The 27,668-nt window shown below is 41.4% G+C and overlaps 1 protein-coding gene across 1 annotated transcript in view; it reads left to right on the top strand.

The window, feature by feature from the left end:
• Window positions 1-26,039, top strand: part of LOC150086336 (uncharacterized) — an 80,451-nt gene extending 54,412 nt beyond the window's left edge. The window contains 10 exon segments of the mRNA XM_090371277.1: window positions 8,501-8,555; window positions 19,552-19,773; window positions 20,072-20,162; window positions 20,327-20,495; window positions 20,853-20,977; window positions 21,679-21,808; window positions 21,918-22,103; window positions 22,283-22,408; window positions 23,235-23,877; window positions 23,930-26,039. Coding sequence (XP_090227403.1) covers window positions 8,501-8,555; window positions 19,552-19,773; window positions 20,072-20,162; window positions 20,327-20,495; window positions 20,853-20,977; window positions 21,679-21,808; window positions 21,918-22,103; window positions 22,283-22,408; window positions 23,235-23,877; window positions 23,930-25,782 — 3,600 coding nt within the window. The 3' untranslated portion in view covers window positions 25,783-26,039.
• Window positions 26,040-27,668: the final 1,629 nt, after the last annotated feature.

Below are 27,668 nucleotides of genomic sequence, written 5' to 3'. Positions count from 1 at the left end.
GCATTGGGACAGCCCAAAGAAAAATTCCCAGAAGATTGCTGAAGCTATGATAAATGAACCTCAATTTCAGAATAATTAATATCCGGTTATGTAAGCTTCAAGATTTCGCGAATTTTATTTATTTATTTTTTATATGAACTTTATTTATTATTTATTTTTTTCAGACCATATGGCTAGAGGAAATATCGACGTTTCTGTGTCTTTATCACGTAAGGGCGAATACGTGGCTATAATGATGAAAAATAATCTCGCCATATTGGTCCAAATAAGTAGCGGCAACACTGCCATGTACACGCGTTTGTGATCATGAATTAGGAAGCCAAGGTTATGTATAAAAACAGACAGGATATTTTGTAAAGCATCAGTACTTTCGTAAATGTAAGACCAAGGATTTATCTATTTTTCTTTGAATTTATTCAACCTATCCAGTTCCACTTCCACAACAAAAGATGGAGGGCTATTCCAGCAATCAACCACCTTCTGGCTGAAGGCAATCTTCACACATCTATCCTGCAATCATCCTTCCTCAACTTGAATCTACGCCCTTCTCATGACCGTACCTATGCACCGTACGGTCTTCTTGCCTCTTATAATAATGACCTCTCCCCATAGGTGGTGTTGCTGCAGCAGTCATTTAACATGGCTGCCACCATGGATTGTCATCGTCAAATATTTGGTGTATAAGAACACAACCGGAAACATTCATAAGTGACGAAATAAATGAGCAAAAGCCAACTCCTAATTTTTTTTTTTTGATAAGGTTCACCAAAATAATTAATAGTAATTACGTTGCTCTCCTTGTAACGAGTAACATGGCGTGGGGTAATCAAGAAAACCGAGAAACTGTTATAGCACTGCACAAAGCAGGCTGGAGTCTAACCACCAATTAGCAATTAGTAGACAATTTATCTACGGCACCATTAAAAAGGTACAAATTACACAGAGAAAATAGATGATCGCTGTAGAGCCAATTGCCCACATACACCCGGAACTGCAGTCGTGGTGAAGGCTGGTAGTAACCGAAATCGTCGAAATTCTCCCCACAAACAAAAGGTGATGACCAGGGAAATGGGAATATCATCTACAACTGTGTCAAGGTTAATTAAATCAGATCGAGAGATGCGTGCTTTCCGCAGAAGGACAGGGAAGATGTAAACATCTGCTCTGAAGGAATCAGGAGGTCGCGACCGCCAGCTGTATGCTTACAGTTATAGGGAGGATGCTGCAGTTGTCCATAAGGCGGAAGGAAAGGTCATCCTACGTCAGTAATGGTTTGTTGAGGGTGCGAGATATGAATATGACATAGACTCGTACTTTTTGAAGGAAGAATTGAAAGTATGCAAAACTGTACATTGCAAACATTTCATAGAAAGTTTCTGCTACCGGTGTTTGCAGCAGGATTTTACTTATGGTCATAAGGCTAAGATCCGGGTTCGAATCCTTATTGAAGGGAGGATGAAACATTTTATGATTCGCAATTATTTCATAATGCAGATCGGTTAATTGTCCCGGTCGCAGTGGAAAAATTCAATTCAAGCCAATGTGCGAGTCTCCTGATTTTGCAACATGGCTAAGTTAATCAGTGTTGGAGAAGGTTACGTGTTTTTACTACCAGAAACTCGAGGTTTTTCATCCCGAAAATCAGACAGCTGAACCAAAAAATACACCCAGAACAAACGGAATATACTAACATCTTATGGCTTTATTTACTTATGCCAAAATTGTAAATAGAAATTAAGTCATGGACATTGGGATCACACAGCTTTGAAGGAACAATTTTAAAGGGGAAAAACCACCGATGAAACATTTTATGACTCGCGATTATTTTATTAACAGTGTTATTGCACAGATCGGTTCATTGTCCCGGTCGCAGTGGAGTCATTCTTTAAAACCAGTGTGGGAGATCTCTTGATTTTGCAAAAGCGGATGCGATCTGCTTTTTAATGAAACACTTGACCCAGTGTGGGAGCGAGCATGCACAGAAACAGCGAATCCATTCAGCACTGACTCTCATTTACAATGGAGGACAAGGGTAACTTCATCTCCAACATATACATATGCAGGTTTTCCCCTCCATCTAGTAAAACCTCCATTTAAAAAACAAGCCCTCTCTGAGAAGCAAAACACTTAAACGTACAGTTCTCTCCTTCCCTTGATGCTATATCGTGCTTGACCCGCTCTCTTTAAAGCAACACGAATTCTTCACATAGAAGCAATGGAAGTGAATTGATGGGAATAGGCGCACAAGATGAGTATTTAGAGTAGCACAAAACGGCTGCGAAGAACCGCCTACAGAAAAATTTTTTTAAAGAGACATCAGCACACCACGTGTGTTATTTCTCTATTTAGGTTTGTAGAGCAAGAATTCTGATGCTCAATGTGTTTTTGTCCTTTATGGCTGTCATCAGCAGTGACAACGAGTTACGAAGCCCACTGACTCCAAAACAACTGACAAGTCAGACCACGTTCGAACTGCCACGGAACGCTGTGTCAAGGATAAAAATGTCCACCCGGTAGCCTCTGCTGTGACAGCCTTGTGTTCTGCCTTAACAGCGTCGGCCCCTTTGTAGAAGGAGAGTGAAATAGAGGGGACAATAATTACGGCACCCGGGCTGCTTGATTTATTTCCAGAGGGGTCACTTAACTCGGTGCCAGGTCTTTTAGTGAGCAGACACGATGTAAAATTTTGTTTCTTTAAAAACTCGTTTGGCCGCTAGGCCGTGTGGCCAATGCGAGATCACGGGCTGTGATGTCATCTTTAGACACGCGTATTGGTTCGGATTACGAGTTTTATCTGAATATTCGTGCATCGTTTGTTTCATTTGTACGTGAAGCCGATTTATAATCAATAGTGAATACTTCGTGAAAAGGTGTTCGAAGGTGTTCGTGGTTAAACTTTCTCTTTATTGTGCGTCCTAATTTCTTTCCACACCTGCTCGTGTACGAGAAATGCGACTGAACTTTTGGAATAGGTCATCTTGGCTTTAGAAGTGAATAATGAAAGAAGCTTTTTGGAGAGTTTACATTACAATACTTTCTTTAAAAAGGCAAGTGCCCTGTTGTTGTTGCAAGCACCCCTGCTATGCATTTAGGGGACTCCTTCTGTCCATCTAACAGATCCAGCAGGTGTCACTTCGCTAATCTCAGGGTAGGTGGTAGATGACTTTCATCAACCGGTGAAATACCACCACTTTGCTTATTGGAGGCTTGAAGTGGTGAAACCCATGTTTAGTCTCTAGAGCGAAGTTTCTGGCACCCGCTTCCCCCCATACTTCTCCTTCAACCCATGCACGGTACTAAGTACTATAGGTTTCGATACCTTTCGTGTTTGGGGTTTTCATAAAAAAAAAAAAAAAAAAAAAGTAACCTCAAGTCAATCGCTCGCAAGCATTAAATACGAGAATGGATGTATGTGTGTGGGTTATGTTTTGAAGTGTGTGTGTGGAAATAGAATCAAAAGTCTTTGATTCTATTTCCTTTTCTATTTCAGGATCATCTGTAGCAGAGTGGCTGCTACAGATGATCCTGAAATTGCGACGAACTTCTTCTTTGAGCATATCCTAAATAGTTACGAAAAATGCGCGTCATACATCAGGATCCCAGGGAATAAAAAGACCACTAAGCCAAGATGGAAATTATGCCCATTTATGTCAAACAAAATTTGTAACATGCTAAAGAAAAGGGACAAACTTGCAAGAATTGCTAGAGAAACAGGAAAGGAGGAGGATAAAAACAAATACACAACGTACAGAAACAAAGTCACCGACAGTATTAGGTCGGAGAAAAGGAAATATTATAGTTCCCAACTTAAATGCGTCATTACAAGCAAGGAAAAGTGGGCAGTCTTGGACAAGCTACTACCTGGAAGAAAAACGAAACCACAGAGCTACGTTGGAGATATAGTTGAGAACGAGGCACTCATTTCGGATGACCAGGAAAAAGCCGCAGCATTCCGTAATCACTTTATCTCAAGCGTGAATAACCTTTTTAAAGACGAAGTTCACTCTAGAGATAATGCAACGAAAGAATCTGTCAAGCACTCAATGAGGAGCTCTTTTTTCCTCGCTCCGCTCTCAGATCAAGAGATTTTAGAAGCAGGACATCAATTAAAAGAAAAGGGAGCCCCTGGCTTTGATGAAATATCTCCTGCTCTGCTGAAAAAGGTCCTTAACTCAATTCTAACACCACTGAAGTATATTTACAATCTTTCCGTTCAATCTGGTAAATTCCCTTCTCAATTCAAAAAAGCAGTCATTGTTCCTGTTCCTAAGGGGAAAAATTGTAACTCTATCAACAATTTTCGTCCAATAGCTCTACTCTCAGTTTTTGCAAAATTATTCGAAAAAATTCTTCACGGCAGACTCATGGGCTTCCTGGAAGTCAATCAGCTTATCCATCAACAACAGTACGCTTATCGTTCAAAAAGATCCACTGACCTGGCAATTGTTGACTTCTGCTCCAGGATCACGGACTGTCTTGAAAAGGGTCACTATGCAATAGCACTGTTTCTAGACCTATCAAAAGCTTTTGACTGCATAAATCATAATATCCTACTCAACAAGCTCAACAATCTTGGCTTGAGAGGAAAAATTGACCTTCTCCTTGAAGACTACCTTAGTGATAGGCCATTTGTCGTTAAAACAAACCAGTCTTTTTCAGACATTTCTTATTTCTCTAGGGGAGTACCTCAAGGCTCACTTCTCGGACCGATCCTATTTGTTCTTTACATTAATGAATTTCTCTCTCATCTTCCATCTTCCCACCTAGTAGAGTATGCCGATGACATTTCCATTCTAATCACTGATAAAGACCCTAACCAACTTCAATGCAAGATCTCTGCCCTGCTCTCTGAAATGCATAGTTGGCTTCAAAAGAATCAGCTGATACTAAACCCAGAAAAATCCAAATATATGGTGTTTAGGACGAAAAATAAACCATTGAATATTGATTTCGAAATAACATACAAAGGAAAACAACTGGAAAGGGTGAATGATACCAAGTTTCTAGGAATCTGGATAGATGACAAGCTGAGTTGGGATAAACAAATGATCACCTTACGAAAGAAAACTTCGTCACTAGCAGGAATACTCGCCCGAGCCTCTGCCTGGGTACCTCCTTCCCTTCTCAGACTAGTATTCCTTTCCTTAATACAGCCTCACTTCACATATGGAATCATCTCATGGGGTACGACCAGTCAATATAACCTTACGAGAATCAATTCAATTGTCAATCGATGTGTTCGTTCAATTTTGGGCCTTCCCTGGAATGCATCGGTGACTTCGAGATATAAGGAAGCGAGACTCTTAAGCATCTACCAACTGATACAAAAAGCTGAAGCGGTCTTTGTCTACAATGCTTTGAAAACACCAAACTTTCCTCCTCTCTTCAGATCCTTTTTTATAACAATAGAAGAAGAAGGAATAAGATATAATTTAAGAAATGAAGCGAACGTGAAGGTTCCGCTTTTCAGAAAAGCCATAGGCCAGAAAAATATAAAATACAGAGGCGCAAAAACCTGGAATAATCTTCCTGAAAACATCAAAAATGCCATTTCACTAAACAAGTTCAAGAAGCTCCTGACTGAACACATCACCAGGGAGGTCTGATCTAAATCACCTTCCACTCAACTCCTGAACTTTCCACAATGCATACCAGTTGGGAAATTGTGTAAACAAGTTGAAGGAATAGCTGCCATAAATTGCAACATTCTAGGCAATTATTTCATAATTTTTCTTTCATACTTGTTATTGTAAAAGTACTCACAATGTAATTATAAGTACTGTTGTTAACCACGCGACATGTGTGGTTGGTTTACGTAGTCTCGGTAATGGAATGTAGAAACATGTCCGATTCATGATGTATCTGTTTTTATTGTTATCTTTTTCAAAGGGAACACCCCCTAAAAAGCCTCTGGCTTATGTGTTCTCCCTCCCTTCTTGCTGTTATCTCCCAACAATTGTAACACAAATAGGGATAAATAAATTATCAAATTATCAAATTTTACGTAAGCTTGAACGATATGATTTTACACAAACAGACAAATCTCGTATACCCATGTGTATTATGTTCATAAATTATCTGTGCTCTCCAGTAGTTTGTCTGTTTTGCGGGACCAAAAACACAAGTTTCCGGATTTCACTAGGGTTTTTCGCCCAAGAGCGACTAAATCAGCCACGAAATGAAAAACCAATCCTTAAAGTTTGATCGTGAGGAAGTTAGTGGCATTTTATCACCCATGCTGCCCTGTTGTTATTCCACTAACTGAGACACTTTCACTGACGACTATGATTCTTTCTGCATTCACGTAATACTTCTGTTTATAGGGTAGTCAAGTTTTGATGAGGTCTTAACTTCGATCATCATTTTGTTTCTGAGAATGCAGTACTGCAGTTTCATCATGGAATTATCAGAACAATCAACAAACGTTAATTGTCCTGATTCTAAGCAACCAGATGGGGCGACTCTAAGTTCAGGCTTTCCCAGTTTAATTTGAAATAATTGAATGGTGGGTTCTGGTGTTTTAAGATCAAGCACCAAGGCAACACCAAACTACAACTACAACACCAAAACCTCAGAATAGTGTCTGTATAAATTTCACGCATTTTAAGTTTGGTTTTTGTCTATTTTTGATGAATGAAAAACTCGAATTTCTGTTGTAAAAAACCACACAACGCTCTCGATTCTCGACGAACTAGGTGTGAAATTCATGGTGTGAAAAAAAAAAAAAAAAAAAAAAAAGACAATACAAATTTCTTCTGCTTCAACGGGATTCAAACTCAAGTATTTCCCTCACTGTGGAAGAAAGGAGATTGTAAGCAAAGCGAGAGGTAAATGGTACTTTTGACTGTCAAAGGAACTCCTTTCTCAGACGTAGCCTAACGTTTTGATTGAGAAACGTGCTGAACTGTGATCCCACACGTGACCGCAAGGTTATTTCTGTTCTCTTATTAAATAATATGAATCAGAGCTGTAATACTCAATATGTTCTACGTTGATGATAATATTAGTAAATTAATAAGAGGAGTTTACCTCAATATAGTACGTGGAACACTTCCGAAAGTGTTCCACGTACTATATTGAGGTAAACTCCTCTTATTAATTTACTAAGGTTCTCTTATTAAATAAAAGGACGATTTATTGAAGAAGTAGTCCAGTCAATTCATTACGCACATTTAAACAGCTAAGTTTACCTACTTTATCACTTCTTGTTGGCAACCACTTCCTAGTAGTTTTTAATATTTGGACACGCAGTATATCTTGTTTAGATGAGGTGTTGCGACTGCCCAGTTCGTGTGGTGAGCAGCCCCGAATTCTGTCCGAAGGCGTACCGAAATTGACTGTCGTATTAAGCGAGTTTGCTATTAAAGGAAAATTTTAAGGAAACAAAACCACATCCGCGAGGAACGCCTGTACACAACACTCAAGTGCACAGAGTTCCTTAGGGACTGTTCGCAGCTTTGACCCCTTTCTGGAGTAATGACGGCTTCTGAAACAAAGCGTGTCATTTCCCTTGCAAACAACAAACTTCTAATGCTGAAGCGAACAACGTCCTCTGACCCTGTTTGGCTGCGCGTGGAGGAGGAAATGGCAGATTAGAACCAATAAATGTCTACTCCAGAAACGAATTTAAAAATAACGACAGTCTGCAATCATTCTTGTGCATATTCTACGTCAGATGGTGTCAGTTCATTATCCCCCCCCTCCTCCAGGCGAATGAGGTAGACCTTTGTTCGTGCTTTCCTGATCCGGTCATTATAAATGCCAAGGATTACTTGAGTACGTCAGCCAGGAACGTCTATCTGGATTCCTCGAGCTTGCTAACCTCTCTTTCTCTCTCTCTCTCTCTCTCACCTGCTCTTTCTTTCCACACGCCCAACCGGTAGTTAGAGAAAAAAACAGCGCGTGAGGTCGCGTAGGCGAAACTATTCGGCCATGAAGGGTTTGAGGGATGTTTTTCTACGCTGTGGGTGCCAGATTGCACGCGATGGAAATTCGTGTCCAGAATAGTCTTTTCCTGGCGATTGTTTATTATATCGGGGTAATAACGGATCAACACCAATTGAAAATTGCCGAGATCCTCACTTTCATTGGGACTATGGCAGAATGCCCGACAGACCCCTTTTTGTTACCAGGCCTACTCCACCTATCCCCGCCAGGACAGCCCTCCTATTTCTAGCAATGATGCAGTCTATTGTCCTAGCGCGAGACATAATACTGTATTACTTTTGTTTCGCGCCAGTAAGTCCGCATGCATGCACGCGCCAGTTGTTCATGTCTTATAGAAACACTTTGCAATTGCCGAGTTCCATTGTTGGGAATTCCTATTGTTCTCAAGCTGGTGAAAGTGGACCTGTGGTATTGTCTTTATGTCTTGAAATGCACTTAAAATTGTAATGCTGTTCGAATTCGTTATTTAGAGAGCATATTTTGTGAGTTGTTGAACAATAAATTATTATAATAATATATTGTTTTTTTTTTTTTTTTTTTTTTTTACTTTCAGATGCTTTCCGTTGTTCTGTGGGCGCTCCTCCTGTTGGCACTGGAAACACTTGCAGGTAAGACAAGTCACATACCTCTTTGATGCTTAAAAGGGATATGCTGCCCGACGAAAAGTACTCGGGCGCCCTTTTTCAAGTGAATTATGGAATGAGACGAATGCAGTGATACCAAAAGCAAGCAGAATTGAGTCGCGGTAAGGACCCTTGGCGTGTGACGCTTATTCGTCAGATGCCATATCGGTAATTCATCAATCCTTCAACAGCCACGCGTTTGAACCTCCCAAATTCAACGGGTGCCAGTACGGAAATAATGGAAGAAACGTGGCAATGTAGGTGTGTGAAAACGATCAGGTCGGTGAAAAGAAACTGATGGTAAGAATTGTCGAATGAAGTCATTGAGAAATATTATGCTGGAGTGTCAAATGTTCACAGGAAATTTGGTCACGTTCTTCGGTCGGAGGGAGTTGGAAAGAATAAATTCTTTTCATGGTAGAGCTACTGTTCACGAGCATGACACACACACACACACACACACACACACACACACACACACACACACACCAAAAAACGGTATCATGGGACCAGCATCCATTGAACGCTAGACATTGTTCAATGGATGCTAGTCAGTGTCGAGTAGTTTACTAGCATCTAAGACAATTCCATGGTGCGTACACTCTGATGGGTCTATGGAAAGTTTGCAGGGGGAACGTCCATGTTCTTTCCATCCGGATAATGCTCCATCCTGTAGAACCGGTAATATAAAGACTTTCTTTCAGAAAACCCAGATTATCTAGTGAGCTCACTTTGAATCCAGATCTGAATCTGATCGAACAGATCAATCGCGGCCAATATATCCCTCTTTTCTACTGCCGAATTGACAACTGCACTGAAGGACGCAAAGTTCTGCTGCCTGCTATGAAACTTTGGTGACTGGGGCAAAAGACAGGTCCACACGTGTTCATTTGTGTTTTTCCAAGAGTGATAGTATTTATTAAAATGATTACATTCCAATTGCATTTGCAACCCTTTTTCCTCAGAATCAACCCGAATTAAAAAAGGAATCAAAGACCTTTCAGACTTCGAAAAACCAGTAATCTGTGCCAAAGTCAAGTTATTTAGAAACTATATTAATTATATTCTCATTAACACACAAATGGAACTACAACGCCTCTGGCCACGAGGGGCATATTATGAAATCTTAAACCCTTCCAGAAACTGTACAACAAGTTCATTTGTTGCCTAAGGAAAAACATACCGCCATTGAAAGTTAATGCCCCTTCTGTTTTGGGAGCTCAAGAGGTAATTTTTATCGCCTTGGAGCCACGATTTGCATATGGGGGGCTATAGATTCCTTAATATGACAAATCTATATATATAATCTTTATTGTATACAAACGTGGTATATACAATAGACCCTTCACAGCAGCAATGCCAGGGGTTTTACATTGGTTGGTGGACAATAGCCTTGGGGGAACGGGACCCACATCGAAGTTCGGGCTCATCCCCCAGAGCCAACAATAAAATGGAATCAGTGTCAGATTATTTACAGGATATATGCTTTTGACAGTATTTACAATGAAATAATAAAGATATTCATATTTACATTATGTTATATTAATATTTATATCTACTGTAACTAGCACATTCTTTTCGACCAAACTGCTATCATATTGCTAACAGAAATAATTCAAAGAGAATCCTTCTAAAATGGATGAATAATAAAATAATGCCCGCAATCACAGTCCAATTGTTGATCGTTAATTCACATATTTTAAATTGATGAAATCATTGATCATGAGTGGTGCTTTTATTATTTCCATCGGCTTCAGATCCTTACAGAAACCCATAATTTTCATCCCTCATAACAGCAAAACTGACCATAGTTTAGAGACAATATATCGACGCATTAGTGCCTCAGTTGCCTTGAAGCCATGAGACGTTGGTATATCGTTTATAAATACTAAACAATAACACTATTAATGTGCATCGAACTCTCTTGATCTCTTTAAACTCCAGTTTGAAGTTTTAGAGAGGGTTCCAACACTATCTTCATACCGCTAAGGCGCAATTAGGGGTGTTAAAAGTCTACCAGAGGTCTTCGGACGTCTTGGACATCCGCATTTACCTTCTCAAAGTTTTATAGCTTTCTGACAGCTGTTCCTCGTTCTAATTACGTCTACTTGTTTCCTTTGAGTCTTCTCTTCGCTCTGTTTACTACGACAGGATGTCAAATCCCCTGCAGGCTGATGTATTGAACACAGTTGCCGGCTGTAGGCAATCGCAGCTTGGTTATCCCTATTGGAGTATCGAGCGCGCAGCCAATTATAGAGAACACACCTGATGGAGAATACCAAATATGAAAAGTACACTCCTTAAATCAGCTGCTTTTTTATACACTGCTCGACAAAATTAACTTTTATCTCGAACAGGGAGAGAACGTGCTGTGACTCCTGCAGCTTGCATTGAAGCGGAACAAAATTTGGTATGGTGGTGTACAATAACAATGAAATGGGGAAACAACATCATCATCATCATCAGCCATTTTCAATCCACTGCAGGATGAAGGCCTCTCCAGCAACTTTCCAGTTCCTTCTGTTTTGTGCAATGGCCATCCATTTACTACCCACAAACTCATGAATTTCATCTGTCTATCTTTGTTGTTGTCTTCCTGGTTTTCCCTTTGCTCCTGTTGGGTACCATTCTTCGTGTGTATTGTGTCTGAAAATTGTTCGTGTCCTCTGGTAGATTTGCCTACTTTGCTTCACGAAAAACCCCTATGACCGACTAACTCAGCCACGGAGTGAAAAAAAAAAGCCCATAAAAGTTCCCCGCACCATCGACGGGATTCGAACCGGAGAATTTTCCATCCGGTGTGGGGAAGACCGTGACGATACCAATGTGCCACCTCTTCCTGTGACTACTCAGCTTCGAGTCGTCCAACGGCCCATCATCTCAAAGAATCATTTAAAGGACGATGACTTGCTATCTTGAGTACTGGAGTTAGTGCAAACCAAAAAACGGGGATGAAGTTATGTGGTCGCAACCCGTGTTTTCATAGGCATGAATAATTTTCAGCTCTGTAAGGTAGTAGATCGATTTTTATTGGATACTGAATTTGCATGTCAGGATGCATATTAATAATAATAATAATAATTTATTTATCCCTATTTTATGTTACATTTGTTGGAGGTAACAGCAAAACGGGAGGGAGAACACATAAGGCAAAGGCTTTTTAGGGGGTGTTTCTTTGAAAAAGATATGAATAACAATAAAAACATACAGTTATGAAATTGTATAGATATTATTTCACAGATAAATCATAAATAAATCGGACATGTTTGTACATTACAATTTGGAAACCTTTGAAAACCAACCTACAACAGTACTTACAATTACATTGTGAACACTTTTACAATTAGAATTATGAAATCAAAAATGATGAAACGATTGCATAGAGTTACGAGCTTTTTTGGCATCTATTCCTTTAACTTATTTATATAATTTCCAAATTGGTAATGCATTTCCTCTATGTTTTTAAAGTTCATCAATCGAGTGGAAAGTGATTTGAATCAGACATTCCTGGTGATGTGTTCAGTTATCAGTTTTCTTGAACCGGTTTAGTAAAGTGGCATTTTCGAAATTTTCAGGAAGATTATTCCAGGTTTTAGCGCCTCTGTATTTTATATTTTTCTGTCCTATGGCTTTTCTGAAAAGCGGAAGCTTCAGGTTTGCTTCATTTCTTAGATTGCACGATATTTTTCCTTCTTCTTCTATGGTTATGAAGAAGGATCTGAAGAAGAAGGAAAGTTTGGAATTTTCAATGCATTGTAGATAAAGACCGCCACAGTTTTCTGTAGCAGTTGGTGGATGCTGAGTCGCGCTTCCTTGTATCTCGAGCTCACTGATACATTCCAGGGAAAGCCTAAAATTGAATGAAGACATCGATTGAGAATGGAGTTGATTATCGCAAGGTTTTCTTGACATGGTACACCATGAGATGATTCCATAGGTGAGGTGAGGCTGAATTAAGGAAAGAAATATTAGTCTGATAAGGGAAGGAGACACCCAGGCAGAGGCTAGGGCGAGTATTCTCGCTAGTGACGAAGTCTTCACTTTGATATTACATCAAATATTCGCCTTCGGCGACATTGTTCACGGTAATATATGCATGAAAACATTTTGTACTGTTAATTTTGTCGAGCAGTGTAAATAATTAGGTACGCTGGATGGCATAAAATTCATTCTGCTACGAGTTTAAGTACAATTCTGGCATTTTGTAAATGACTTGAATAATTGCTGAATAGAATTATCTCTTCTAATGTTACATTAGAAGGGACAATTTTTAACACCTGTTTTTCTTACTAGGTTTCCTGCTAAACGGACCATGTCTGAACTTGTTTTAAAAGTAATTTGAATCAATAAAATAGATCTCGGATGTTCTGCAATCTTGCCTTAATTGGAATCTCTTTACTGAGATTTCACTTTTCCTTGAAAATTTTCATTTTCGAGCCATCAAACACACACACACTGCAACATTGATAGAGGTAGGTTTGATGTCCAGTTTAAGATAGAAAAACTCGACATAAATTCAACGAATTCCGGACAGGTCAATGTAATAAATGTTCTCACTTTCTATTACATAAAAGGAGTTTCACCTCCTAAATGGGACTTTTGGTTTTTTTTGGGAACACCCTCCAATGGCTTCGCCTGAATGCTTAATTTCTTAGCGCAGACGCAGGTCAGACAGCATATGACCTGCTCTATACAGTCACACGACTAATTACTCTGAATTGAGAATGAAACTAAAAGGAAAGAAAGGGCCACAAATACATAAATTTATGCACTATTAGTTATGTTCCGCATTAGGGTTAATCATCGGGTTAATGGCAGTAAACTCAGAGTAACAGTCGCGGCATTACCACAAGACCTATTCTTCAATGAGTTCAAAATACCGACTGCGAACTGTTGTCTTACAACCTGCAGGCAGTGAAAAACACAAAAGAAAACAAAATTAGTGTCTTGAGAGAAATGTTTTCGACGGGAAGTTTGGTGAGCGTCATTGGCGTATGGACATTCTCAGCGCAGATAAAGCTCGGGCTACATCTTTGTCTGTGTTGAGCCATATGACTTCAGTCATCGCAGCGCAAATTCTATAGACATCAACCCATTTGTTGCGATGTCTTTCTTAAACTCTCTTGGAGTAAATTAAAGCACACATATTCAACCCATCCTTACACTTTCCGAAAGAAATTTTCGTCGCTCCATTCGCCATCCTTTGCTGTTTTCACATTCTGTCGTCATCGGGCCGACTTTCCACTGTCTTAAATTCCAAGCATGTCAAAACCGGATTTCTTGGGGGTCTTCACTTTATCGAAACCAGCCGAGCCACGTGCAAGTAACTGGTGACCCAGTTTAAGTTGTTTTCTTCCTCGAGGACAGCGCAGTCTGCAAGCTTGTTAATCTCGGCACACTCTACTCATTAATCCGTGCCGATCTCGATTCCAGTAACAATCGGTTACAGGTGGGTGATCGTCGCCTCAATGGTTTTGTTATCTCCAATTAGCAAACGGAAGTCCTCCCAGTCTTAGGCTGAAGAAATCTAATTTTCCACACACCTTGTTCGCAAAGCACTCACTCGTGTGATTTGCTTAATTTTTCGACACCATTTCTGAATTCCTCATTGATGAAACGATTTCTGGTTTCATCGAAGTTTCTGAAGATTCGATGAATACTGATAATCGTATTTATAAAGTCTACTTCTCAGCAAAATCATTAAATTTATTAAATTATTATCTGATCGTTTAAAAATGCTACTCGTTTTAAAAATTGTTTGTGTAGTACTTCTTGAAATTACAAAGATAAACAAACTCAAACCACAGTACAGTAACATCAGTACAGTAATATGAAAATATATATTTTGTGAAGTACATTCAGTTGTACTTTACAAATGTATATCTTGTACATAATATAACGTCTTATTCTCTAAATTTTTTTATTCTATAAATAATGTACAGTATATGCAATTTGTGCGTATATTATATCTGCTTATATTATATTACATACTCGTGCGCCATCTATCTTTTACACTGAGAATAAACATGTGCAGTATTTATTTTATTCTCGCTTTTATTACAACTATCAAACGTTTTATATTATTTTATTTATTTAAACAAATTTATTTAAAGGTCCTTTGGGTTTAGTGTCTTTATTTTATAGATTAACCAGCGAATGAAACCAATTCTGAGGCAGTGTTAGGTGGGTCGGAAAACTGCTAGTTTGGGGGGATATAAGGACTAATAGTTTAACAGCAACCGCAGGCAGAGGTGAAGGTGATTCTTGCACAACTTCTATTAGAATAAGAAGCGACCTGGAGCGAGGGGTGTTGGGGGTTTCAGGGACGGATGGCAGTCATCATGGAATAGTTGGGTATATGGGATGTGTTAGAGTGGCTGGGAATAGGAATAGGTGCATGTATACTTGCATGTATACCAATGCTAGAAATATAGTAAATAAATTTGATGAATTTGAAGTGTTGGTCAAGACATCAAAGGCGGATATTGTTGGGATAGCAGAGACGTGGTGTCACAAAGATATAAGGAATGCAGAACGGGAATTTGGGGAGTACGATGTGTACAGAAAGGATAGACAGGACAGAAAGGGAGGGGGTGTTATGCTGTTAATTAAGAAAAACATAAAATCAAAGGAAGTGCACCCAGTTAATATAGATGAACAGTGCTCTGTTGAGTCAGTTTGGTGTGAGATAAGCACTGCGAAAGGAAAAATAAGAGTAGGAGTGTGTTATAGGCCTAATGACTTGAAAGAGTACAATGAACAATTGTACAGAGAAATAGAGTGGGCTAGTAAATCAGAATGTCTTATAATGGGGGATTTTAACTTCCCAGATATTGACTGGAACTTGTGGGTTGGGCACTCACACACTAGTCAGACTTTTGTGGATTTATTGGATGATTGTTTTCTGGAGCAGCATGTTCGAGAGGCAACCAGAGAAAGTAACATTCTTGATCTGGTTATCAGCAGTGATCATTCGTGTATTAAGAATTTGCAGATAAAGGAACCACTAGGTGGCAGCGATCACAGTGTGCTGAAGTGGGATTTACTCAAAGAGGTAACTACCGTCAGGGGTAAAGGAAAGGGTTTTTGCTTCCGTAAAGGGGAGTACAGTGGTCTCAGACAGTTTTTAAATTCTGTACAGTGGGATCAACTGACGATGTTACAAACAGTAAATTCTAAGTGGGAAGCATTCAAGGAATTAATCGTGGAAGCTACTAGACTTTTCATACCGATTAAGAAATATTGTTCAAGGTTTAGGCCTAAATGGTTATCAAATGAACTAATGAGACTCGTGACAGAGAAGAAAAATGCATGGGATGCATATAAATTATCAGGCGACGCAGAAGCCTGTAGCAGATATAAGCTAGTCTGTAATCAGGTCACAAAGGAGGTTCGGCAGGCAAAGGCGGATTACGAGAAATCTTTGGCAAAAGATGCTAAGAAAAACAGCAAGGATTTCTTTACTTATATAAACTCTAAAAGGAAGGGGCTGAATATGATTGGTCCACTTGACATCGATGGTTCGAGTGTTGACGATCCTGCTCAGATAGCAAACAAACTGAATGAGTATTTTGCATCTACATTCACACGTGAGGAATTATTACAGTTTGAAAATGGAAGAAGGTTGTCAAATTGTAGCAGGGTGCTTAATGATTTTGTAATAACTGAGAGCAAAGTGGAGGAGAAATTGTTGAAGTTAAACATAAGAAAGGCACCTGGGGTGGATGGAATCTATCCAGTTATTTTAAAGGAGGCCGCAAAGCAACTAAGCAAACCCTTAGCCATAATTATGAGAGCATCCTTGAACTCAGGGGAGGTTCCCACTGACTGGAGATGTGCAAATGTATCCCCAATTCACAAAGGTGGATCGAAGGGTGATACGAGTAATTACAGACCAGTTAGTTTAACTTCTGTTCCGGGTAAAATAATGGAGTAACTGGTTAAAGATGCATTGCAGGATCATCTAGACAAGACTGCAGCAATAATTCAGACACAGCATGGGTTTGTTAAGGGAAAGTCTTGTCTGACAAATTTGATTGGTTATTATGATGTGGTCACAAAGGAACTGGATGCAAAAAATAATTTTGATATCATATACTTGGATTTCAGGAAAGCTTTTGACACTGTCGCGCATGGAAGACTACTGTACAAATTAGAGCAGAATGGTATTAAGGGTAAGTTGCTACAATGGATAAAAGGATGGTTAAGTGGGAGAAGACAGAGGGTGGTAATCAATGGGTGCTGCTCTTCGTGGACTAATGTTATTAGTGGAGTCCCACAGGGTTCGGTGTTGGGTCCACTGTTGTTTTGTGTATTTATCAATGATATTGATGAAGGTATATCAGGCTTAATGTCGAAGTTTGCAGATGACACAAAGGTTGGCAGGGTTGTTAATGACAGTCATGGCAGTGTGCTACTGCAACAGGATCTAGATAATTTGGGCAGATGGGCTAAGAAGTGGCAACTGAGGTTTGACCTTGACAAATGCAAAGTACTGCATATGGGTAGAAGTAACCCCAGAGAAACGTACCAACTGTGTGGTACTACACTTAAGGTGGTAGAAAATGAAAAAGACCTGGGAGTAATTGTGCAGTCAGATATGAAGTTTTCTGAGCAATGCAGACAGGCTGCTAGGGCAGGTCATGGGGTTTTGTCAATGATATATAGGAATTTTGCTAGCAGGGAAAAGGAGGTGATTGTCCCTCTGTATAAGGCAATGGTCAGGCCGCGCCTTGAGTACTGCGTACAGGTCTGGAGGCCTCATTTTAGGAAGGATGTAGATTTGCTTGAGCGTGTACAGAGAAGAGCAACACGAATGGTGAGGGGAATGAAGGGATCCTCTTACCAAGAGAGGCTTAAGTTCTGCAAATTGCAGTGGCTGGAGACTAGGCACCTGCGCGGTGATCTGATTGAGGTCTATAAGGCCTTGAATGGGTTGAGCACGCTGAATTCTGATGGGATCCTTCCACTTGTTCAGTTTACGAACCTACGGGGACATAAGTTCAAATTAAGAAAAGACAGATGTAGAATAGATGTGCGGAAATTTGCCTTTAGCCAGCGGGTGGTTAATTGCTGGAACAAACTTCCATCTGTCGTTGTGGAAGTTGATAGGTTGAATAAATTTAAGGAGGAACTGGACAGGCATTTGGAGGGAATGGTGTGATTTTTTTTTTTTTTTTTTGGCTGATGCTGCATAAGCTCCTACATTTGCTTTCTTGCATCACGTGCCGCCACTACTACTACTACTACTACTACTACTATTTATCACCGTTAAATTTCAGTTCAAATATTTATTATTTGATGGATACAATTTAAAGCGCCATCTGCTGGGGAAAATTAGTTCCAATCGATAATGAGCCAGGTTTAAAATAAGCATTGAATGAAGATTTTATCGATTTATTAAAAATGGTGGGTATTATTAGCTGGTCATTGGAACCATTTATCCTGTTTATTTATATAGCAAATTATATTTTAGAAACGTTAAATAATTTCATAAAATATGCAAAAAATTTGCATAATTTCTAAAGTAAAATATTTCCAATTATAAACTTTTCGCCACTTTTATTACTAAAAATTTAAGAATTCAAATGAACTTAAACAACTAAAATGGAGCTCACAGAGAAGTTATTTGAAATTATTATTGAAATAAACTTTTTCAAACGAGCGTAAAATAAATTTGTTCAATTTAAAGTTGGTCCTTAGGGCATCTGAAAGGTTAAGCATTGCTAGTGTACACAATGCCATTAGCAGGGCTGGATTTCAACTTGTTGTGACCCCTAAGCTATAACATGTATGCGGCCCTTTTCTCTTTCTCTAAAAAAAATTAGAGAAAGAGAGAACCTGTGACAATATTAAAAAAGGACTTTTTAAAGAGGTCCCCTTGTAGTGTGAGGCCCTAAGCTGTAGCTTGTTTAGCTTATATGATTCCGACCCAGGCCATTAGAAACTTAGATTGCACGTTGCTCCTAGAATTCAAGGGCGGTTTCCCAAAAGTCATCCTGGAAAAGTTGCACTCAAATTGTGGTCTTAATGTAGGCTATCTCTCTCTCTCTCTCTCTCTCTCTCTCTCTCTTTTGAGTTATTCTGAAAACTCGCTTCTGGGAACTGGTTACTGTACCACATGTCTGATTGGCATCTACTTTGATTTGGCCGAGCCCTGTAACTTATTCTTACTTTTAAACCTTTTGTCCTAAGGCTGGGTGTTCGCTTTACTGATACAATGGCTTCATAAGTTGGGGGGGGGGGGGAGCTCTAGTCTATCGTTCTTTTCCATCTAGCAACTACATAGTGCATAAAAGTGACAAGTCGTTACCTCGGGACATTTTAATCTATGTAAATAATGATGCTGTAATGACTGGGTTACTATACCCCGGGGGTCATTCCCACTAGATTCTCAGAATCTCAATCACGAAAAGGGGCCCGCCTAAAACATGCGCACACTTTGTAGCTTTCTTATCTAATATCATCTGGGGCGATATGCGGAAGATCAGCAATCCTGTATAAAAAAAAAAAAAAAAACAGATAAATAAAAAAAAAAAAACTGATAATAATAATAATAAAACGTCATAATTCCATGAGTTCTGGCGATTCCATATAGATGTGGAGGTTATAAAAATCCATATTGTGGATGATTTGAAGGATGGGGAGTTTGAAGACGCATTGGAATTATCTGTGGGTTGTAATTTTTAAGAAATGCTGAGCAGATTATCATAAGATTTCCATTTATACTCCGCCCTGCTAAGGCAGCAGCAGCAGAAGAAATTTTTAAGAATTCGCTTTAATGCTTGAAGCATTAAAGCAATAGAAACATGTTAGGTGTACCCTTTAGCTGTTCTCTGAAGTTCAATGAAAAGTAATTAGTGTGGCAAGGCGCACAATTTGCATTTTTCCTGTCGTGGGACCTGTATTATGCCCTCAGCAGCCAAATTAGGCTGAACTCGAGTGTTACCAATTAATCCAAATTTTTTTTCCCCCACTGAAGGGCTGACGCCGACAGCAAAACGCGAAGCCCCAGAAGACATGAAGATCGTCTGCTATTATTCAAACTGGGCCATTTATCGACCCGGACTCGCCAAGTTTACTCCGGAGAACATCAACCCCTACCTGTGCACCCACCTGATCTACGCCTTCGTGGGGATGAACAAAGACTACGAACTGAAGCCGTTTGATTCGTACAACGACATCCTGGCGCCTCCGTAGCCAGGTGGGAAGGAGCAGCAGTGCGTAGCACACGCTTCTTGATTAGACCGGGGTTCGAGCCCGTCACCACCAAATACGGAGGATGCGGAAAGGTCAAGGGAATGACCACCGCATATTCCCGGAGCAATATGGCCTTAGTTGCTAATGCTCCTAAAAAAACCAAATAACAAACAAAATAACAACGACATCCAACAAGGTAAGTGTGTTCCCGATCATGGCTGAACTGGACATGACTTTGAGCTCGCATCTGCTCATGAGCCGCCTCGGTACTGATCACATTTCGTTTCCGATTCTTCCACCAGGAAATTACAGAAAGTTCGTGGCTCTGAAGGACTACAATCCGAAGCTCAAGACCCTCATTGCCATTGGAGGATGGAACGAGGGCTCGAAGAGGTACGATAATAAAACTAAAATTATAATATAGTTTTATATATAAGAGTATACTCGCGTGTAAAGTAAAATGTACAGTTTCATTCTTCAATCAACTGATTTCTCTGTAACCATGTCAACAACTGAATGCCAAAGATAGATTTATATTGGACGCCTTCGCATTTCAGATTTTCGAAGCTCGTTGAATTGCACACTTCGAGACAGCGTTTCGTCCGCAGTTCTATCAAATTCATCCGAGAGCACAACTTCGATGGATTGGATCTGGACTGGGAATATCCGGGATTCAGAGAAGGAAGTTCAGATGGCGATCGTTTCGGATATGCTCAGCTTGTACGAGTAAGTTGTCTCCATCCCACATGTCCTTGTCACTCATCAAAAACGCTAATTAAGTGTAAAATTTAAAATTTCAGCACAAATTTAATATAAAACTTTGCTGTATCTAGTATCTTCTCTCATTATGTAGCCGAGTGGTCAGGGGTGAGAGTGCAGTAGCAAGCGCTCTTTGAGTGAACCGGGGTTCAAGCCCTTGACTGCTAAATACGACCAATGGAATTTTTGCATTTTCCAAGATGTGTTTACATTGCAACTAGCCATTTCACACGCCACAGAGCGTGAAATCGTAAAAGTTTCATGTGTGCTGTTTTTATTTGTTATTTTTATTTTTGTTTATTTATATTTTTCTTTTACTGACAGGAACTTCGAGATGCCTTTGACTCAGAGCGACCCCCAGCTGGAAGATCGAAATTATTGCTGACAATGGCGGTTCCAGCAGGCCAACAGTACATTGACAGGGGTTATGACGTCCCAGCGATCTCCAAGTATGTTCTTTTATCCTATAAATACTGTACTTTTTTTTTTGGCAAGGTTCGTTATTTGGAGGTTTAACTAGTATATTTAATTTTTAAATTACTTCCAAATATAGGACCCTAAGACTTCATTAAAACTAGAAACTATTTGTACAAGACGTCCCCAGTTTTCCGTGGGGACAGTCCTCGGGATTTGCGAATTGTCTGGGAAATTGTTTGGCCCCCACTTTTAGAATATGTTTCTAGAAAAGTCCCACAAGATCCCATATAGATGTGGAGGTTATAAAAATCCATATCGTGGATCAGTTGAAGGTTGGGGAGTTGGAAGACGCATTGGACTTATCTGTATAAATCATCACGTACTTAAGACTACTCTCTTTCCAGCTCAACATTCTGCGCATTACCACCCTCCCATCATTTTAATGAATGAAGGTTTATTGAAAAGATGGCATGGTGGTTAAATTTAGATTTAATCTTTTGAAAATATGCACGGTAATTTAATTAATGTTATATCATGACTGAATTTTATTGAATTAATAATTAAAATAATTCATAAATTCCTCCATGAAGAATGGTTCAATGGACTCAGTTTCTTCTTTTTAGAAGTGTACAGGCGCTCGACTTTTGAATTTTTTTTCAAGTTATGACGTGAATGTTTAATGATAAATGTGATCGTTGAAAATAATGCACGTGCATCTGATTTCTGCTGGCAGGCACCTGGACTTCATGAGCATACTGACGTACGATTACCACACAGCTGAAGAGCCCCAGACCAACCACCACAGCCCTCTTTACAAGCTGCCCGACCTCACGGAGTGGGACAAGAGGAATAACTTGAACGTGGTAAGGAAGGGGTCCTTTAAACGTGTATTGAATACAGGTTAAGCTAATTTACATAATGAACTGTGCCTAAATGATTTGACAAATGAATCACGCGATGTTCGTTTACCAGGAATGGACGGTAAAATACTACCTGAAACTGGAATGTCCGCGCGAGAAGATCATCGTGGGGGTCCCCACTTACGGAAGGTCGTACACTCTCCAAGACCCCGATGACCACGAACTGGAGGCTCTGACAGCAGGACCAGGAGAAAAAGGGCCTGCCACCAGAGAAAAGGGTTATCTCGCATATTACGAAGTAAGTTATTGTTGCTCAATGTTTTTTATTTTAAATATTCTCTACTGTTTTTATACGAATTCAGTAATGTCCAATTAAAAGTATAGAAAGTGATCACCAGGTGGCAGAAGCTCGTTCGGAATCAGTCGATTCCCCGCATCTAGCTGACATCTTATTGAGATTTTTTTATTCTTTTACAGATCTGCCAAAAAATATTGGATGAAGAATGGGATGTCGATGCCCCATATCCTAACCTTCAGGGCCCACACGCTTATAAAGACGACCAGTGGGTCGGATTCGACGATGAAGAAATCATCATTGAGAAGGTAAGTAGCATACAAACATTTCTTCTGTTGATTAATTCCCCATCGGAATCCACTTGTTCTTTCAGTTCGCCAACTGTTCTGACTGGCTTTTGAGATCGGCCGTATTTTGCAAACACCAATTTTTATCCTTTGATATCTGAGCTGAGTCCGAATGAACGGAGGACATTAGGTCCTTTCATCACCCTGAACGGACGAATTACTGCCGAATATCAATGATTACATTGATATTCTGGAAGGGGTTCCAGGTTCATCCCAAACATTGTTTCCCACAAGCGATTCCATCTTTCAAGATTACAATGCTCCGATTCATACAGCCAGAATTGTCCTGTCTTAACTTGAGAAACGTGAAACTGAGGCTGAGCATCTCCCTGGATTGCACAACACCACACTTACGCGTTTTTAAGCCACTGTGAGCGTGGGCAAGGAGCTTGGAATGTTCCTCCATGAAGAATGGTCCAGTGTTCCTCTAAAGACAGTTCAAGGTGTATTTGAATTTATTCCACGTTGAATGCAAGCTGTTTTAAAAGCAAATGGTGGCCCAACGCCAACCTGTAACTTTTATTTCCATTATTTTGTCCACCCTTTGTAGATTATAATATAAAGTTTATAAAATAGTATATAGATTAAGAATAAACGAAATGTACATTGGATGAGAATTTCAAATTCCTGACAAAAACCAAGATGCCTTTCGTGATGATCCTAATAAAAATTCAATTTAATGCAAACTTTCCCAAGTAAAAAGATAAAAAAAAAATATAATTTGTGTTCGCATAATAATACTCTCAGTGTACGTTTCCTTATGCCGATGATTGTTGTGTCGTTGCAGGCTCGTTTCATCCTTGAGCAAGGGTTGGGAGGTGCCATGATTTGGACGCTGGACAACGACGACTTCCGTGGCTCGTGCTACGAAGATCAGAGCCCTCTAACGACCACTTTAAGAGCTGCCTTACTGTCTAACGCCATTGCAGGAAGCTCCAGCGAAAGGTCCGAACGGTTCCCCACAAATCCACCGACAACGACAACCACCACTACTACAACGACGACGACGACCACCACCACCACCCCTCCGCCTCCTCCAGTCGTGGAACGCGTGGATTTTGAAGACGATCTGGAGTCGCTACGAAGACGCGTCGGAGAAAGGAAACAGAAGGCCTCGAGTCGACGAACGTCAGGTGGAAATCGTCGGAAGAGCGACCCTGTTCGCACACCCGCACCACCGACCACTCCCGATCCTGGGCCGGCGTTTGAGTGCCCCGACGAAGGGTTCTACACTAACCCGCGGGACTGCCGCAAGTACTTCTGGTGTCTTGACAGCGGACCGTCGAACCTCGGAATTGTGCCCCACGCGTTCACATGTCCTTCTGGCCTCTATTTCAACCCCCACCGAGACTCGTGCGACTATCCCGACAACGTCCCCTGCAAGGTGAAGACGCCTACGGAACCGCCAAGGAAACCCACTCCCACTCGGCGACAACGGGTTCGCACACGACCCACTGCTCGCACTACGACCCACTGCTCGCACTACGACAACCAGTACCACAACCACCACCACCACGACCACACCACCTCCACCCCCACCCCCACCTCCAACAACCACAACGACTACCACGACCACTACTACTACCCCAAGACCCCGAAGACCACCCCAGCAGGTTCTGGAAGACGTCGCCAATCTCAACGGACCCATCAACAAGGCTCTGAATTCCGGTGGGCAGAACATTCTGGAACTGCTACGCATGGTTGAGTCGCTAGGGGGAGTGGAACGAATTCAGGAAATGCTGACAGATAAGAAAGATGATGCCCAAGAAAACAAAAAAGGTGAAATCACTACTAAAGCTCCTCCATCAACAACTCCGGAGTACGTGGCCCCTCGGCGACGCCGGCCGACAACAACAACCCCAGAATCAACTGGCGCAGATCTGTCGAAAACCTATGGAGGCAGAAGGAGACGACCAACCACCACTCCTGCTGCCAGCACCTCACCTCCAGCGAGCCACAGAAGACGTCGACCCACTGCAGACACTTCAAACAGACAAAGGGCTGATGGATACACCAATGCCCCCTATCGGCCAGCGACTTTACGAGATCATGACACCGAAGAAAGCAGAAAACCATCCATCACTGAGTACCACAGAGCCCAAACAGCGTCCACATCGACATCTACGACGAAACCCCCTGCGCGCGGTTCACCCTCCTCTTCCTCCTCCTCTGCCTCCTCCTCCTCATCCTCCAAAAGTCGACCTCCGCAGGCCCCAACGGATGGGTTCACCTTCGTCTACCAGAGTCCCAACCGAACCAGAACGCCCAATATTCAGGACAGCCATGGTAGTCCTCCTCTTGACGTCACACCTGACTCTGACTTGTCCATCTATCGAGACGAAACGCCACCGAGAACGCGATCACGTGCTTCAATCCCTGTAACAGGAAACTACCCGCTGGATAGCGATGGCGAAATTCTGTTCGTCTATCAAACACCATCCCGGGTGCAACCTGGAAGGGCGGTCCAAGTTCAGAGCGAGGACGGAGTTCCCCAGCGAACCATCATCCGGGTCATATCTCGAGATTCAGATGCTCCCAACACGCGAACGAGCTATGGAGCGCGCGGTGCCCACGAAATCCTGGAAGAAACTGACGACAGGTCGATTCCGACGAGTGTGAACATTGTTCCACCGAATGGGGTCAGGAGAGTGGTCGCAGTTCGGCGAAGAAACCACGCAGCCAATGGATATGAACTGGCTCAATCCGTAGGGGTGCGAAGAGTCGTTCGACCCACTGACGATACCCAAGCAGTTCTCGAAAACGACTTTGTGACCCCCAGGAGGGTGTATTTGGTTGTGACGGAGAAAGATGAGGAGGACTTCACAACAGAAGCGCCCTCTACTGGGTCACCGATCCGTCGCTCACGCCCGGGATACCGATTTCCCATCTCCGAGACTCTTCTGCCTGACGATGAAGAGGACTTCGAAGAAGGCCCCGCGATTGTCCTCGACGTCACAAGACCGGACTTGGAGCAAACGAGCCCACGTGACTTCACTACCTATCCGGCGACGTCTCCTCCGAGATCAGAATACCCGCGTCGTCGTACGCCAACCATAACGACTGTCACAACTCCCCGATCGACCACGAGGAGGACGATTCCTCCTACAGAAGAAGATGTCCCTCCCCTTCTGATCGGCAGCGGCGGCAAGGTCGAGTGCCAGAGGAGGGGTGTTTACTTACATCCTACCGAATGCTCGACCTTCATCACTTGCGCCCCCTCATCGAGGTCGTCGACCGGATTCCACGCCATTATCCACCGATGCCCGCCCAATCAGCAGTACGAACAAGAAAGGGGTCGCTGCATGCCTTCCGATCGAAACACGTGCAAGTCTTAACGAACTGTGGCAGAAACGAAAAGAGACTTTGTTGGTGGGAGGTGCCGATTGTGAACCCCGAGGAGGAGCCATTGAACACATCAGTGGAGTTATAATTAGTTCACAGATCGCCATCCCTTCTTGTTAAGGGGGGAACAAAGAATGCAAAATGTAAAGACGCAAACATACACGTACATACATCCACACCAGAGCCATCTATCGTACATTGTGATATTGCCAACACCAATTAAATAAAATAAAGGTTAAACCCTTGTTTATTTTGTTGCCTCCTCGCTTTGCAGCACCCAACATCACCAATAAAAAGGAGGATGGAGCTCTAAAAAGAAGAAATATCTCGTGTCCATTACTCAAGCAGTTGGAGATGGTAACATGGTACGCAGTATGATCTGTTTGTTACGGAGTGGGTCCACTCATACCGTTACAGGGTCGTGGTATCTCCTTTTGTCATTTACGACCAACTTTACTCTTCAATGCTTCATTGTTTCACAAGTACGAAAGGGCAGTATGGTTTCGCAATTTGCTACCGACCACAATACAGTTGATGGAAGAATGGTCAAATCTGCAGTTAAGGCTTCCTCAGATCCTTAATAGGATCCCTGCCACAACGTGTGTGAGAACTGTAATTCGGGAAAAAGGTCGTTCTATTAGATACCGAATAAATGTTTCTAATTTTTTGGCCAGGGAATATAGAAAAAAAAGACTACATTGCGTTTTTAATAGACAAATTGCAGTACAATATAAAAAGTACATTGCATTGACCAAGCAAGTCAATGAACAAATTGGAAAATGTTTACATAGCTTAACATACAGTGATTGTTCAAAATAACAGCATCCTAGTTGTTGTTGTTGTTGTAGGTGCATCACCAACTTAGGCCATATGGCTGTAAATCGCGTGATCTGTGGTCGATTTGCTGTTTGCTGGATGAAAAATCCCAGTTTCCGGAAGAAAAGATCGTGCTACCCTCACCCGACTAACTCAGCCATGTTGTGAAAAAGACATAAAAATTCCTCTCCTCATTCGAACTCAGGTTCGAATCCCATCGAATCTGACGGGATTCGAACCTGATTCGGAGTTCGTTTGACCAGATAGTAATCTAAGGGGTCCAGAAGTGGCCACTACGTCCAGTGAGCGCAGTGGCCAATTTAATTTATCGTCATAGCCAATCCATTAGCTAGGGAACTTAAATATCATGTCATGTTCCTTATTGGAATGCTGGGACATCATGCTACCAGTACATCTGTGTTCCCGTTTGTGGAAAAACGTTGTTTAAGAGACCCCCTGCAGTGTATTTAGAAAATTCGGCCCAAACACGCCTGTCAGACGTTACAAGATGGTTCAAGCAGTTGATCACCAAGGACACGATTCCTTGGGAGAAATATGCCTCGTACATTTTGTTCATGGAACAAGCCGACCGGGCTAGCCGAGTGGGTAAAGTACCTGCCCGGCAACCCAAAGGTCGCGGGTTCGATTCCCGCCTCGGGCTTGGATCAAAGTACTGCAAAAACCTTGGGAGGTGCAATATGGCCACAGAAGCCGATGCGCCAACAACTACCAAATCATGGAACAAAATTTGCCGATGCAAAGGGATGTGAAGCTAACCAACGTCAGAATTTCAACGAAATTCCGATGTCTACATATTCCACCTGTGGCCCAACTATTCGTGGATTGGACGGGTACTGGCAAGAAGCGTTCCCGGTGATTGCTACTTCCTACTAGCAAAGTGGTCAAAAACCACACAAAGACCACCCAGAATAGTCATTCATTTGCCGAAGTATATCATGTTGGTGGATTGTATGAGTGTGTGTTCTCTGGTCGATTTGCCTGTTTTCTACTTATCCCTGAGACCGTTTATTTAGCCACGGAGTGAAAAAAGCCCATAAAAGTT

This window comes from Mastigoproctus giganteus, chromosome 4 (assembly GCF_048544385.1).
Source record: "Mastigoproctus giganteus isolate SK-2022 chromosome 4, ASM4854438v1, whole genome shotgun sequence".
Lineage (NCBI taxonomy): Eukaryota > Metazoa > Arthropoda > Arachnida > Uropygi > Thelyphonidae > Mastigoproctus > Mastigoproctus giganteus.
The sequence above is the reverse complement of the archived record's forward strand: the minus strand, read 5'-3'. Positions and strand labels throughout refer to the sequence as shown.